This window comes from Xiphophorus maculatus, chromosome 12 (assembly GCF_002775205.1).
Source record: "Xiphophorus maculatus strain JP 163 A chromosome 12, X_maculatus-5.0-male, whole genome shotgun sequence".
NCBI lineage: Eukaryota > Metazoa > Chordata > Actinopteri > Cyprinodontiformes > Poeciliidae > Xiphophorus > Xiphophorus maculatus.
In genome coordinates this window covers 11,318,405-11,335,148 of record NC_036454.1, presented here as the reverse complement: position 1 = coordinate 11,335,148, position 16,744 = coordinate 11,318,405, and the positions used below count along the sequence as shown (strand labels likewise).

Here is a 16,744-nt window from a genome sequence, read left to right as displayed (position 1 = left end):
GCATTATTGTGCCAGAATCACAGGAAACCATGTGCTCTTTTAAGTTCTGTTATTGTGTGTTCACGTTTTGCTTGTGTCACTCCAGGAAAACTCTGGTGAGACATCACCGAGGATGTCTGTGGACAAACCTGACCATCTTCTTCATGAGACTGTCTCAGGTGTCTTCAGTCAGAGGGTTCTTCAAAATCACTGTAATACAGACTGTTACAGAAGATCTTTCCTGTTGTAGCTCTAGAAGAATTAATGAGCTACTGATATATTGCAGGTTTTGTCAATGATTGTGTGGGTCACAAAAAGCCCATGAAATAACAGAAATAACAAAATCGTTCTTTATGTGACATTATACTTTCCGAGAAACTGAATTCTGTGAGAGTTGCATTAAGCAAACCACAGATGGCATGTCGGATATCCAATGACTTAAGTAGCAGACCTCACCTTCCCTCTTGAGAGCCGATGCTCTGCAGGATTTGGTTTAATCCCAGACTGAGGTCTGCTGCTGCTCAGTCCTCCAAAGTACCTGCTGATGGAGGTCTGAGTAGTGCAGGGCTTTTTCGCAGACTTTGGCATGTTCACATTTCCCTTTCTACCCGAAATATTATTAAAACCTGGATAAAAATCGGTCAGAACGAAAATAATCAAGGTAGTAGTCTGAATCTACACCAGCTTTTCAAAACATAGTGGCGCAGGACCTGACGTCACTCAGACGCGTAAAATGACGCTAACGAGCCATTGTCAAGAGAACGGGAGTGGGAAACTATTTCCGGTTTTGACCGTTATAAAAAGGTGACACATTTGAATGATATGCCGAATAAGTTTTAATGGACTATCTGTTGTAATATTAGATTTTTTTAAAAGTAATATGCAACCTCAGCTGAACATATCACACTTATTTTGAAATATAAAAATGGCTTTTGGTATTAAAGCTTTTTCCCACATAATCTTAGACTCTAAAAACTGTAAGAGTCAGTTTGTCTCACCGGAACTTTTACCTTGACCTGTTCAGCAGTCAAGATTAAAGACAGTAATAGCCTGTTAACCTTGACGGTGCTTGTATGTTTTTTTCCATATCAGACATTAATGTTTTTTGAGAGCCATTAAGAAGCTTTAAACTTTCCAAGGAGGAGATACATACAACTTCAGAGAACTGTTAATACACTTAATGATTTTGGCATGTTTACATTTCTTTTTCTAAATTACATATGCCAATATCCTGAATAAACACCGGTCAAAGCGACAGAAATGTTGGGTCTTCATGAGGACCATGATGTCATCCAAGTACCCTTCCTTTTCCATGAAAAAGGAAGTGAAAGTAAAAAGGGCTGAAAGAAAACGTTCTTCCTTCACACAGCTGACGTTCATGATGAAGCTTTACGGAGTTCTTGTCCTGTTTCTAGCTTTTTCTGTTGGTAAGAATATCTTGAATTTAACAACAAAGGGGAAAACAAAACAAAGATTAGCTATTAATTCAGGTTTTCTTCTAAAGTTTAGGAGTTTTTCCTATGAATATAGGTTCAAAGCTGTAAGTCACCTATTTGTTTAAACCTTTCATTATTCGTGTACAAAATATTTGAACTGGATTTTATATTTTTGAGATTGTATACCAAATTGAGTCTTGTTTTTATCGAAGGGATTGATTTACTCCTTTCTGTACAACATGTACTGAACTGTGTTAACGATGAGATCAACAGTACAGACCGTTTTCATATGTTGTCACCTTCACAGGCTTTAACACTATTTTTTATTTAATTGAAAGTTTCCATTTAAGCAGCTTGTAAGATTAATATGATAGACACACATTTGTCAAGTTCTTACCTTGTTTTTTGTTGTTATTGATGATTATAGTCATCTGTTTTGTTGCTTTATTTAGCACTTGGATTGAGATGCTACACATGTGCATCTACTGAACCTAAGTCCTGCACAGGCACTACAGATTGTCCTGAGATATTCGATCGATGTTTTTCTCTCAAGGTAGAAGGTAAGCTTTTAAAATTTGTCAGAAGCTCTGCTGCTTGAACTGCTCACTTACAAAAAGATGTGTGTTAACTTGTTGTATGAACACTTTATGGATATTATAGAGCATATTTATGAATACTATTAAGAAGTTTCTTGCTCTTACAGTACTGAATACAGCACTGATTACCAAGGGCTGCCAGCACAACGCAGCATGCGTTGGTCCCATATCGTGCTGTGAAGGGAACTTGTGCAACGGTGCCGTACCAACTGGCCCCGGTGTCATCCTGCTGCTCCTGTCTTCAGCCCTTATGATGCTCTTTATTTAAGGCTCTGAAATCATGATCCTGTTCTGGTATCTGCAAACATGCAGTCACTTCAGACAAACAGCATTTTTATTCATCATGTAATACACATATGTCTCTTTTAAAAATGAAACAATAAAAATGTAAGAAATGAAGTAATAAACTAATGAACTGCTCAAATTGCTGTACTGTAATATTTTTATTGTTATAAGTGAAGTGTTTTATTTATATGATCTTCTCAATATCAAAACAATTAATAACTTGATCAGCGTGTTCTACTTATATTTTCCAATATAATAAAATTAGTAAAATGAAGAATATCAAGCTGTTCCAGTGACTCCAAATCTACTCTCTCAATATGTCAAAAAAATTACATAATGGAAGAGGAAGAACAATTTGTAGAGTTATACATGGCATTTGCCTGTAATGTGAAGAGATTAGTTTAGAGTTCTGAACATGTCAATTTGCTTGTCATTACATTTATTTCTACTGGGTGCCAACATGAAGTTCATATAACATGGTGGTTACTACCCAAGTAATCAACACATGCACACACAAAAAAAATATTATTATGAATTAAGGTTAAAGAAATTATGACGGTATTTGTTATAGATGTATTTGAAAGAAGCTATAATCAAAAGTAGGAAAGAAATATTTTTACCAGAAGGCACCCTTGACTTTGTGCCTCTTATAAAATTGTGACAAAGAAATAAGATTAAATAACCAGAAGGTGTGCAAGAACCAGAATATCTCAGAGCTTAAACTTGCATGGAGAGTATTTATATGGAAACCATTCATGATGTGCTCAACTGCAATGCCCTCTGTACACACTCACTGAGCAGGAATCCGCGAAAGAAGATGTTGAGACTTGTTGTTCGTGAGAAATGGCTTTTCATAACCAGCCAGGTTCTGTTGGAGGTTTCTTCCTGTTAAAGGAGAGTTTTGCTTTCCATTATCACTGAAATAAGGTAGTTAGATGTTGCACTCTCAATGACTTCCCTGGGAAAGAGGAAAACCTGTTATTTTAATTTTTTAACTCCATTGTTTACAAAAGCTTCCGTTTTGCTCACTGGAACATACAACCTGTAATATTGAAAGGCATTTCCTCTTTCAGTCTCCGATACCAACCAACATTTCTTGATATATTGTCTAATCCTTAATTATTTACCAAATCATTAGTAGCTCTTGATTTTTCTTTTTCAACATATTTGTTTCACTGCAGCAGATTTATTGTTTTCTGTGTGTAACATGATAAAGTACAGTAGGGTTATATTCTCTTAAACTCTGTAACATTAGCAGTGACTAGAGACACAAACAATGGTTAAAATGTATTATATTTATTAGTGAAACAAATCAAGTCAAAATCAACACAATAAGGTTAGATTGTGCCCAAAAATATTTTAACATAGCAGCAAAATAAAAAAGTGGGAGACTAAATGTGACTGTTTTAACATATCGCATGACTTAAACCTAAAATTAGATTGAGTTTAACACTGAAAAAGGACGAATAAAGAGGAAGATAACTGTGAGATTGTGCTGGAACCACATGCCATATCAGGTTTTTGCATATCCTGCAGTACATTCAATCAAAGAAGAGGAAATAAAGAAAGTCAATAATCAGAAGAAACTGCTGACATAGATTTACAGCCAAACTATAAGGAGTGCGAGAACTAAAAATATTTTTTTACACATACAACCTTGTTAAAAATATTACGTATGAATACTATAATTACAATATGGTACAATGTTGCAGAGCATATTCATATTCATTCAAACCTACAGAATGTTAGGAAATCCATACAGAATCATTGTGAGGAATGCACAGTTCACTGGTACACTTCAAACATACATGCACTGCATTAATAATGCATTGTTCATATTGTTTGGCACTCGCCCTTTAAATACCAAGTGTTTATGTGCAGCAGCCAAAAGGTTACCATTAAAACAAAAATTTTTAAAAATCCCCCTTAAAGCCTTGAAAGATCTCTGGTGTCACGCTGGAGGTCCCTGGGTTAATTTCAATAAACATGTCAGAAATAACTCAGCCGTATTTTTTTGATTTATTAATAGAGTTCCCTTTAAAAAGCCTTTGGGTGGTTAAAATTTCTGCAAAGGAAATACGTTTTACATTCTGCTGTCATCTTTTCACTTCCTGCCAGCTGTTTTTAGCTCTGCTGGAAAGCAAAACAAGTCTGAAGACAAACCTCATGACATATCTATATATTAAGAGTGCTACATCCAGATAATTTAAACATCTTTGTGCTTTTGTCTCATGCTAGCATTCACTGTAAATGCATAATAGTTCATGCATTTGCAAAAACGTGGCTTCAAGCATTTCAGCGTGTACAGAATTGTATCAAGACTTTGCTACTTACTTTGCAAAGCAGAGATAAGGAAAGAAAAACTACAAGGCAAATGTGAAGAACAGGAAAAATATGGCGTCATAAAAAATAATAGTTTATAATAAATCTGCTACTGAAAATAAAGAACATCTCAACATTAATGGCACCCTGAGCAATAAATTTAGCTTGTGCAATTTTGAAAATGAAATGGCACAATAGGTCAGGAATCACCAGCCTGTAAGGAATTTGCAGTTTGCTTACAAGTACCTGGAATGACAGGATTTCTCCTTAAGCTGTTTAAGGAAAAATCCTTAACAAAATGACAAGAAATTACAATAAAGTGCAGAAATCAAAAATGTAAGTTTATGTGTGTTAACTTGGGCAGTTGAAAAGTTGGCAAATTCAGACAAGCACTTTTACCAGTGGTCCAAAAGCCCAAGTCAGGGTCCATATTTGCATCCAGAGCAGATGCTTTCTTTATCTTATGGCACAGTTTCTGAGCTACCCTGTATTTTAGTTTACACTGTATTTCACAGAGTAAAAAAAAAACACTCTCACACAACCATGACCCTATTTGCATGTCATCTAAAGCTGATGGTCGTAGGCATTGAGAATTAGCTTTTTGCACTACAAAGGAAGGCTTTAGTTATGGCACTTTCAAGGATTAGCTTGATGGAAGGCACACAAGGATGAGGTTTGGCATAAAAATGTAAAGAAAACTAAAAACGAGATGCACAAATCAATCACCATATCTGGCTTGATAGGTTCTGATCAGTAATTTGCAAAGCAGATTCTGATTTTCTTTATATTCATTAAACCTATAAAAGCTAAAGAGCCACATTTGAATAGTGTATGCATACTGGGATTAAGAATGTGGATTCAAAGTGTTCTCCTGACAAAGGATGTCATTTTTTACTGGCATTTTATTTTACTTTCTTCAAAATATCAGGACGTTGACAGTCAGTGAATTAAATTACATGCTGTATTTGTGTACGGCAAGGGAAATGAGCTTAAAGGCTCATACATATTCCACAAGAGCAGAGAAATTAGTTCCTACTCTCGGAGTTGCAAGAAAGAAAATTGAAATTATTTTCTTCAGGTCAAATTTGACAGTTTTAGCTTCTTTTTTTGTACATATTCTAGACATAATATTTTTTTGTGTGACTGGTCACACATTTTTAACAAGTGGTAAATGTTAAACAGAATATTCATTGGAGTTCTGGACCTGAATTAAGTTTTCTAACATGACATGTTTTTTTTCTACGTGTTAAAAGTTCTTAGGGAAAAAACGTAAATCAGCAGGTGTAACTTCAAAGAAAATCAGAGATCTGTGTTGGTCAGTAAAGATCTGATTGGTGCATCTCTACAAAAAGGGAAATTATTTATTTAGGCAAAGAGGAGCAGCTTTTTGGATGCGTAGACTCAGCATCCACCAAAATGTGAACTTTCCCTGTAGAAAGCAAACATTCTCTGTCATTTACTGGCTTACTTGCTGAAGATACAGTGCATCTGTCAGTGCAACCTTATGGAAAGTTACTTTTTTATGTCTCAACCCATAAAAAGTAAGCTAACTCATCCAGATCCACAGGGTAGTCAGTGAGGTACATGGGACCTTTGTATGTTCCTTTTTTGCTTTTCCAGTGGCCTGCTGGGAGGTAAATGTCCCTCTCTTGTTCTCCTGGCTCCAACACTGGAGCCACCAAAAGATCATCCCCAATCAGAAACTGGGAGTCAATCTTAAAGGCTGCTTTGTCGTCTTTGGCGATCCACCACAGAGGCCTTATGATGGGGTCTCCAGTACCAACAACTTCTCCTGCCAGCTCAAGAACCCTTGGAGCCACCTCGGTTTCATGGATTTCTGAGAACTTACGTGCTATCTTAACCACCTGGAGATTAATAAATTGTGTTTTAGCATCACAAAAGAGCACAAACAACAAAATATCAAGCACTTATGCATTTATATTTTGCATGAACGTGGGAAATTTCATTGGTGGTTGCATCCCAGCTTAATATCTGATCAGGAAGGGAGGGTTTCGGTTAATAAAGCAACAATTTGGGATTACAGTCTAATCTTTGGCTTAGATGGTCTTTAACCAGCAGGTTGTGACATGAAGGACATGAGCAGTGTTGTATAGTAACAAAGTACAAATACTTCACTACTGTACTTAAGTATAGTTTGGAGTACTTCATACTTTCCTCGAGTATGAAAATGTTTGATGACTTTCACTTTTACTTCACTATATTTCCGAACTTAATTGCGTACTTTTACTCCGATACATTTTCAATGTGTGGTTTAGTTACTCGTTACAAAAAAGCGAGAGAGAGAAACAAAGTGTTTTGACCCCACCTACTGATTAGCAAGTAGCAAGCAGGCTACCGAACAAAGTCCGTAGCCTGCTTGCCTGGGCTTGTTCATCACCTCCAATAGGATACACCTGTTTCGCTTCTCCCATTGTTGGGGAAATCAGAATTCAGAACACCTTACACCGGGTGGGAGTGAGGGACGAACAGAGAATAGTGCTGCCCGCACTGACGCGGCTCAGGGATTATGTGACACGCAGCGCCGTGCCCTATAATGCACTGTAAGCTATGTAATGTGTTTTGAGGCAATTGACCAAAATCCCGGACAATTTTTAAATTCCCCCCGGACATCTTTTTAGGTCTGAAAAGTAGGACATGTCCGGGAAAAAGAGGACGTCTGGTCACCCTAGTTCAATGGGGGACAGAAGCCATAGCGATAGCAATTTAGACTAAATTTAACGAATATAGGAAAGGCATGCAAGTTCAAAACCACAAACCATTAACATGTGCTACTCTTTAAAACTGGAACAATTTATTAGCAGGTTTCATTTTGCCTGCACTTGGTTGGGTACATTATTTTAAGTTTATTTGACAAGTTTACCAAAATATAAGAAATGTCATTCAAACTTGCCTTGTTTTACTTTTTACTTGTACTTTTCATTACATTACTTGAGTACATCCATTTTTACAGTACTTTCCATACTTAAGTACAAGAAGTTTCAGATACTTTAAGACTTTTACTCAAGTAACATTTCAGTCAGTGACTTCGACTTTTACCAAAGTCGTATTTTGGAGAGGTACTTGTACTTTTACTTGACTCTGAGATTTCAGTACTTTATACAACACTGGACATGAGAAGAGACCCATTGAAACCCTGAACAATTCACCTCAGATACACAGCATTCTAACAACTATTTTTTACTTTATAACAATAGCAAATTGCCTGCAAGACAGAAAGAAAAAATACTGAAACCATTGTGGGTTTCAATATATACAGTTTGGTTTTGAGACAAAAATCCTCCTATTTAAAGAAACATGTTGGCGCCCTCTTGTGGTAATATTGAAAACTGCTTAAAGAAAATAATTTCTTCTCTGAATATGAATGATATATTAACTATTTCTTTATTTGGCAAATGTATTTAATGTATTTTAAGCATAAAAACCAATCAGTATTTATAGTCCTTGATTTTCTTAATATGTTGTCACAATCCAAAATTTCAATACATTTTACACGGATTTTATGTGACAGACCAGCACAAAGTGGTGCATAATTGTGCAATCAAAGGAAAATTCTACATGGTTTTCAAAAATTTTTACAAACACAAATGTGCAAAGTGTGACATACATTTATATAGTTCTCTTTACTCGAATGCAAGAAAATAAAATCCAGAGCAGATAGTCGCCTCCAGACACAACTGATTAGTAAATGCAGCACACTGTGTGTGTAAATTAATGTTTTTGAAACAGCTGTTCTGTGAAGGCCTCAGAGGTTAACATTAGTGAACAAACAGCATCATGAAGAAGAAAAAACACAGTAGTGTTTATTCCAATTGTGAGATATGTCTTGTACATGCTCACCTCATCGTCATAAGCCCAAGGTGGTATGGAGAACTCCATGGCAGGCATAAAAGCGGACAGCTCCAACCATCGGATGTACAGCTCTTTGTCTGGCAGAGCATGTGTTTCGTTTATCAAACCTGAAATACAGCAGAGTTATCAAGACCTTTAAAGATTCAGATTAAAACATCTAGGTTCCGATATTTCCTACCTGCAGTGCGGTTGGGGTATGCATTTCCTCCTATCATGTCTGGTAAGACAAACTGGTATCCCAGAATGCTTATAGTCAGAACAGTGGGGATGATGGACTTGAGGCCAAGCTCATATCCCCAAACTGAATCTCTGTTAATGATCCTGAAGAAACAGGAGATATTCTGACTCTGGTAACCCACACGGAGCTCGGCACGTGAACTGAAAGGTATGGCCATCTCGGAGTAGCGCCGGGTGAAGGTGGAGGGGTCAGACAGAGGGACCAGAGTGCTAAACTGACGAGGGAGGTAGCTCGTTTCCCCTGCGTCAAACTTGAACGACGTCACATTATAGTGCCTTTTGAGGGAATTTAAGTGTGACAAGAACCATTTAGAAGCTTCTGGGTTTGTAAAGTCCAAGATGGCTCCAATCCCGTTCCACCATCGGACCAGGGCGGGCAGATCTCCGCTTGGCTCCCGGACAAACAGTCCTTTCTCCAGAGCAACTCCAAAATTTATGGAGTCGTAGTTGATAAAAGGATGTGTCCACAGCGTCACCTGAAACCCGTCTTTTCTGAGTTTTTCAAACATACCGCTGGCATTGGGGAACTTCTGGGGGTCAAAGTCAAACTCTCCATAGTCAGTGGTGTAGCGGTCATCCAGCTCCAGATGGGACCACTTAAAGCCATATTTAATGATGTCTGATGCGTAGCGCAGCAGCTTCTCCTGAGTTACAGCTGACTTATAAAAAGCCCTAGTGGACCACACCGGCTTTCTGAACACTTCATGGGATGGAACGCTGATGGGCTTTGGGAAGTATCGACGCACCTGACAAAACAAAACAACACACAGAACATAAAGTGTTTAATAACATTTAATATCAACCTCTTTTCTTTCTGTTATTAAGGAACAGTTTGAAATAAATGCTAATTTTGTGTACCTGGTATACTGATAGAGGACATGTAATGTAAACTAGCTTTTTGATTATATTTTGTATATATTTATACATTATATTAATGGCTTCAAAGTATAACAAGGTTTTAAAAATGAAAAGTTTCAAAAATAAAATCTTTTGTCATACCATTTAAACATTTCCTTGAGAGTCCTGGAGTGAATAGACTTCTCTGGTTGTATGGACCAGAGAAGACTGGTTGTATGGACCAGAAGACCATACAACCAGAAATATGCATTGATTCCATGCATACCTCTGGAATCAATGCATATCTCATGCATGGAATCAATGCAGTTACTAGTGTGTTACTAGTAGTAGAGTGATTTGTATCACTAAACTGCACACAGTAGTTGTATTTTCAAATGTTTTGGTATTTATTGATGCTATCATTGAACAAACAGTGGAGAAAATAGTAAAACTATTTATCCCAACAATAATGACAGTTTTGGGGGGGGGGGGTAAACATCACTAATAGGAATTTATCATGACAATGACAGAAGAATTTTGATTTTTAAGAATCACATGATAAATGATATGATAAATGCCCACCACCACCACCATCAGCAGCAGCATTTATCAAGGACAAACTATAGAGATTATTTGTGCAAATATTTTAGATTTTAAGCCACTAATAATCTTTAAAAGCTCTTCCTAATACATAAGTACAATTAAGGTTTTGTCAGAAAATAACTTTCTGTTCTCTCCATGTATGCAAGCATACTTACCATATATTTGTGGAGTGATGTGACATCCAGCCCCACACAGACCCTGTAGCTGAGCTCAGGGAAGCCCGAATGTCCCACCAGTGGTTTAAAAGGAGAGCCCTTGTATCGGGCCACAAATCTGAGAGTCCTATTCTTCTCTGACCAGCCCAAATGAAAAGGGACAGAGTCATTAATCTTTATTGCGGTTGCATTGGAAGACAGCCAGTAACGCTCGAGGATTCCCCCAAATGCATTTCGATTGGAGTAAACATCGCTGGTGATGAAAGGAGACGGTTCCTCTTCCCCTTGGTTTCTCATAGGCCAGTACTGCGTTGCCATCTCTGCTCCTCCGTACCAGTGAGAGTCATTGTAGGCCATGGCATGTTCCACAGAGTTTACATCCAGCAGTTCCTCCCAGCGAATGTGATAGCACATTACCGTGTCCTTTTCTCTGACTGTCTGGATGAAAAAGTTCAGCTTGCCAGTTTCTGACCGAGTACAGCCGAGAATATGTCCCTCCTTTGTGCAGGAGTCCAGATCTAGAGTGCCAGACCTAGAACAATGCATGGACAGAGAGGACACACGACACGATAGGGGAAGTTATTCACAGTACAGATTAAGCAAGTCATATTCTGTGCAGCTGAAATCAAAACTACCTGGAGATAGACTACAAAGCCCCAGCTATAGGCTATTTCGGTTAATATGACCTCTGCAGATATTGGTCCATGTCTAAAACGGTCTTCCCTCAGGGGGCAATCATGTGTCTGTCTCATCTGGTTTCCCATCTCTAACTCACAAACCGCAGACTGTCAGCCGCTCAGCACGAGCAACCAAAAACATTGAACAACTCTGCTGAAGCAAACACATCTAGTCACTCTACAAGAGGTAACCATAGTTCTTTTGCCAATATTTATTCTTGGTTCATTGCTGAATCCTAAAATTTCATAGCAGCTCCCCTTTTCATTTTTGTTTTAGACTGCCTGGTCCATCTGCCTAAACTTTAACTTCACAAGGTCCAGTTATCAATTTATGTACAGAATCTAATTCAGACCAAGACAATTAATTTAGTTTAGTCATATACATTCATGAGGAATAACATTATGAAAAGAAAAAGCATACCGACTCATCTTTAAGCTAAGCACTCCCATATGCAACAAATTGTGGAGCACTGTTTACTATTCTAAAAGAAAAAGGTTTTAATAAAGGAAGGCCAGTTGATTGCAACGACTTGTTGACTTTATGACCGGGTAAGCAGGTGGCAGCACTGGAGAAGAAAGTCTCCTAAGCAAATGTCTCTGATTTAGTTATTATCCAAAAACCTACATGCAATTAATATGGAAACCACAATTCCCTGTTAATGTTCTATTTTAGATCTAACTGAACTTTTCACCCAGTAGCATGAGCATTTTACTGTATTATATCCATATCCTAACTACTGATTATATTGAGTGTGTCATTCTTTGCTGTTTTTTTAGCTGATGTCACATTTTTCATTCAACAAACTTAGAAGGTAATGTTCTTCATCCATCTTCTCACTCTGCTATTCTTATACTGTCACATTTAAGATTCTCCATTAATTTCATTTGCAAACCATGTTTAATTTTACAATCAACATCAGCATCTTTTTGGACTAGTCCTGTCATCACTGAACCAATGAACCAGAGAACCAATGAAAATGAAAATCTGTTGAATAATTAAACAGTTTTCCACTGCAGACTTACCTGAATGCCATGGTGAAGACAGCATCCCCTGCGTGGTTCCGTATAATGTAGCCATCTTTTTTCAGGTCCAGCGACTCGGTCTTCAGCAGCTGGGCTTTACGAAGAGACAATGAATAATAGAACCAGGCGATGACAGCGGCCAGAACCAGTGCACCACCCAACAGACCTGCCAGCACCATCGGCCGGCTATCCTGTTGGAATTTCTTTTTCCGCGGGGAGCCATGGGCTCTGTCAATCACATGCTGCTCTCCGGGAGCTCCTGGGACAATCTGATACATGCTGGAAGCTTGTATATAGGTGTGAAGAGAAGCAGGTTTGGTGGAGGTGCGACAGCTGCTAACTTGGTATCAGTGCTTCTTGAAAATGATCTCGCTGGCAGCTGAAGTCTACCTGCAAATTCTTGATGTCTTCATATCTGGATAACGGCTGATTTGTTGAAACCTGTAAGGTGAGAGATATTAAACGTCAGCTGAGGTATGCCTCAATGTTCAATCAGAAGGAGAAAGGAAGAATAAAACATGACAGCAGAACGTCTGAAGCTGCTTTCTGGTCCGGTTCCTAGACGCTGCGCTAGAGTTACTCACCACTCTGAGTAACTCACATTGGTTGCAAGTGTCCAGCAGCATATTTAATTAACGTCCAGCAGATAATGTGCGCAGCAGGTGTAATCTGATAAACATCAGGTAGTCAGGTTCAGTGTTCATATAAAGTTACACAAGTACGAGAGCTAACAGAAGTAATAAAAGCCTAACAATCAGCTACATCAGTCAGAACGGCACAGACACCAAGTCAGCAAGGTACAGCTTCATTTATCACGGGGCCAAAGTAAATAATATTTAGGATGAGTAGCCCTCTAATATCTGCACAGCAGCCAGCCTGTAGTTTTTGGTAAACTGCACGTCTGATAGGCCATTAAAACGTCACTTAAATAAGGCAAACTATGATTAAGTTTCAACTCTGTTTTCTTATTTTTTGCTAAAGTTACTTTGAGTTCTGAACAAACTTCCCTCACTTATTTTCATAATGGCTTTTGAGATATAATTTCTCATCCTCTGCAGCTGCAATTACAGAGGTTCAGTTCTACTTTTACTTCCTTCTTTCCTTCCAAAAGCATTGGTGCACATATAACTGTGCTACATTTTGCAGCATTAATTTCAATATATTTTATTGTAGTTTTAGACCAACACAAAGTACTACATGACTGTGAATCAGAAAGAAACAGTAAAACACATCTACAATAAAAAAAGAAATCTGAATAGAATGGCATGCTAATGTATTGATTAGAATTCACCTGTGTGTAATTTAATCACAATGCAAATGGAGCTGCGTTGCAAAACAGCATTAATAGGAATTTCTTATCATGACAAGAAATTCATCATGATAAATGATAAGCAATACAATAAATGCCCACCCTTAGCAGATAGGTAATAAAGCTGCAATAAGTTTTAAGACAGGACTAAATGAAACAAAGCAACATCCCAAGTTCTTAATATCTTTCTTCCCATCATCCAAAACAGAAAGAATATGATACCAATGCAAACATAGCAAAACACTGCCAGTTTGCAGCTGTTTTTAACCGGGCGAGTAAAAGAGAGCATTATTTAGAGAAGGAGAAGATGAGAAGAAGAGGAATTGCAGAGATTCACATTTCAAATAGGAGAGTATTAGTAGAACAGCTATATAAATAGTATCTAAATGGAAGAGTGGCATGAAGAAAGACACTGAAAAAGAGTAGGGATGGTAAGCATGTGTAAGGTGACACCACAATTTGTAGCTGATTGGCCATCGTGTGATGGAAAACAAACAACATGAACACCATTTCCACAGTGTTACACAATGCTGAGGGGATGGTTTTCCTGAGATGGGACTATGTGACTAGCCAGAGTTGATAGGAAGATGACAGACAGGACAATACTTGTAGAGAATCTTTTACATGCTCCAAAAGACTTAAGAATGGGGTAAGGTAGGCCTGTCACGATAGCAAATTTTGCTGAGCGATTAATTGTCTCGAAAAATTATTGCGATAAATGATAATATTGTTTGAAGACCCTTTTACACTGATGTAATGGAAATGACGTAATAATCCATGCGATTTCCTGCCAAAGATAGATACACTTTATTTTCAAATGAACACTAAACACTGGAACTGATAAACAAAACAACCAAAAACAAAATGGATTCTCAGTCTCCATTAACAAAAAATGTACTTGATAACAACTAAACAACATAAAGCCAAAGTGGAAATAAATACTGCATTCAACCTAAAGAGTGCAGATTATGAAGTCTGTATATTATGTTGCCCTTCAGTAATCATTAGATTTAAATAGAGAAAATGGGCACATCGACTACCTGATGCAATAGTTCACACTACATGATTTTTTGCTCCTATTTTTCCCCTTATGACAATCTTAGCACGCTGGTCTCTCTAAGATTGTGTGGTTTGTTACGGTAGATCGTCGTTGCCGCTCCGATCCAAATCAGGTTTTTTTCCCAGACTGGGATCTTAACGCAGCCTGTTGAATGTGACAGGTAGCCAATCAGAAAGCGCGGATTCCCTCCGCGCTTTCTGAGGGGAAATTACGTCGGGGAATCCCAAACAGCTGACACGGGGCAAACCGAAGTCCAGGTGACATTGGAGATGATATGTGGAAACAACATTAATGTTTATTCAACATGCAAAGAATATAGAAATGACAAGAGGAGGAGTTGGAGCGAAATTGCTACCGCAGTTGATAAACCCGGTAATTTTTCAGCTGTTCTTCGTTAACGTGACGTAAACAGGTTCTAATGATTTTCATTCAGTCAGGACTTTACGCTGACACTAGAGCCACATGCATTGCAGGTAGATTGTAGTAAAGCATTGATTAATACCTGGTTTTAAAATTAGTTCACTGAACTTGTAGCCATTATTTTGTGCCCATTGTTGGACACCACACGGCAGGACCGAACCCGATCGAACCGTTATACCTAGGATTTCTGTCGGCTAATGTGTGGTCTCTCAGGTTTTGAAAATGGGCCGACAATCGGCCGACAGCTCTAAGATCGTGTCGTGTGCGCTGGGCTTTACACTAAGCTAAGGAAATGAGGAAGGAGGGTCAGTGGAGAGCACTGGAGTTGAGCCTTTTTTCATTCGGTGTCATCAACAGAAAGAGAAAAAGGACGGAAGAGACGATAATGCCGATAATTGAAATGACGTCGATAGTTTTAATTTATCGTACGATTAATTGATTTATCGTTTATCGCTACAGGCCTAGGGTAAGGGTTCATCTTCCAGCAGGAGAACAAGCGCTAACATGCAGCCAGAACTACAATGTTTAGACCAAAGCATAAAGCTGATTTCAGAAAAAAGCAGCCAAGTCACACACCCCTGATCATCAATGATGCTGCAGTGGAACAGGTCAGGGACATTAAATTCATGGAGATACAGATTACTGACACTTTGACCTGGTCCCTCTAAATCTCTGGTCTGCTGAAGAAAGCTCACCAACCTCTGCACTTTTTACATTGGACGAGAAGAGCAAACCTCCCCTCTCCCATCTTCACCATTTTCTACACAGGGACAATAGAGACTATACTGACCAGCAGTATAATACCAGCAGCTGTCTGGTTTGGAGCATTTAATACCTCTTACTGGCACCGTGTAGGTGAGGACAGCTGAGAAAATCATTGGGACTGAGCTTCTTTCCATCCCTGACACAGCTCACAATCGCTGTCTGTCCAGGGCTCGGGAAATTATAAAATACCCCTTCCACCCTCACCATAGTTTGTTCTCCCTGCTGCCCTCTAGGAAAAGGTTCAGCAGCTTCAAATGCAGAACAACCAGATTCCACAACAGCTTCATCCCTCATGTCATGGCCCATAAGGATACTAAACTCCCATTAGTTCAATCTTTTATTATATACATTTATATTGATCCTTTGATTATTACTTATTTATTTATTTATTATTATTATTATTATTGAAGCCTTGCAATATTCAAGGCTTCTTTCAATTTGTACATTTTTAAATGTACAGTTGAATGACAGTAAAAATCTGTCTAATCTACGTCTATATTCATGTATTACATTGTCTAAGTCAAAATCCAGATTCTAAATCCAATCCAAAACCAAATGTGACCAATTTAAAGGGGAAGGTGGACTTTAGCAACTCCCTGTAACATACTAAAACTCTCCTTTATTTTACAGCTGAGACAGAATGCGCTTCTGTTGGTAACTCTGGAAGTGCGTACTATTGCACTTTAACACCAAAGCATGTTTTCAAACCTTTCCTACATGATAAACACAATCGTACACCTATATTTTCTCCATAGTAACTCCAGGTTTATAAATTTATATAAATTTTTTATAAATTTAAAAAAAAATGAAATTCTACTTTGATAGACAAAGCTGTTGTCTAGTGTAAGTTTTCACAACAGACTAAACCAGTCGAGACGTCAGTGTCACAGTAGCACTTTTCTTTTCGGTATATGAGGTTTCCCAATACAATCTGTCCTGCCAGCTACCTTTACAGTTGAAATACACGTTAGTACAACAAATAAAGGTAGAGAGATATACCTAACATATCTAAAACGACCCCAGCAGCTTCATAAACAGGACATATTTACCTTATTTCTGCAGTTGAGTGGCCGAGGTCACTTGGCGTAGCCTATACACGAAGTCGCGAAGTCAACCAACGTATCGATCGTACTGCGCATGTGCGCAGTGGTTTGAACCCTCCCAGCCAAT

General features: G+C 38.2%; 3 protein-coding genes across 5 annotated transcripts in view; 1 reads left to right on the top strand and 2 right to left on the bottom strand.

The window, feature by feature from the left end:
• Positions 1-688, bottom strand: part of LOC111610288 (DNA mismatch repair protein Msh3-like) — a 35,465-nt gene extending 34,777 nt beyond the window's left edge. For all 3 annotated transcript variants that reach the window (XM_023343391.1, XM_023343390.1, XM_023343392.1), the window contains exon 1: positions 436-688. In XM_023343391.1, the coding sequence (XP_023199159.1) occupies positions 436-567 (132 nt within the window). In that variant the 5' untranslated portion in view covers positions 568-688. The remainder of the gene's footprint in view (positions 1-435) is intronic.
• Positions 689-1,034: 346 nt separating this feature from the next.
• Positions 1,035-2,435, top strand: LOC102226963 (lymphocyte antigen 6G-like). Its single transcript, XM_005815909.3, has 3 exons — positions 1,035-1,406; positions 1,868-1,975; positions 2,119-2,435. Exons 1-3 carry the CDS (start codon positions 1,253-1,255, stop codon positions 2,277-2,279), a joined length of 423 nt encoding a protein of 140 aa, XP_005815966.2. The 5' UTR covers positions 1,035-1,252; the 3' UTR covers positions 2,280-2,435.
• Positions 2,436-3,572: 1,137 nt separating this feature from the next.
• Positions 3,573-16,699, bottom strand: LOC102227217 (myogenesis-regulating glycosidase-like). Its single transcript, XM_005815910.2, has 6 exons — positions 16,624-16,699; positions 12,021-12,461; positions 10,321-10,852; positions 8,667-9,471; positions 8,477-8,595; positions 3,573-6,483 (listed from the first exon to the last, which is right to left on the bottom strand). Exons 2-6 carry the CDS (start codon positions 12,296-12,298, stop codon positions 6,139-6,141), a joined length of 2,079 nt encoding a protein of 692 aa, XP_005815967.1. The 5' UTR covers positions 12,299-12,461; positions 16,624-16,699; the 3' UTR covers positions 3,573-6,138.
• Between the last annotated feature and the right edge of the window lie 45 nt (positions 16,700-16,744).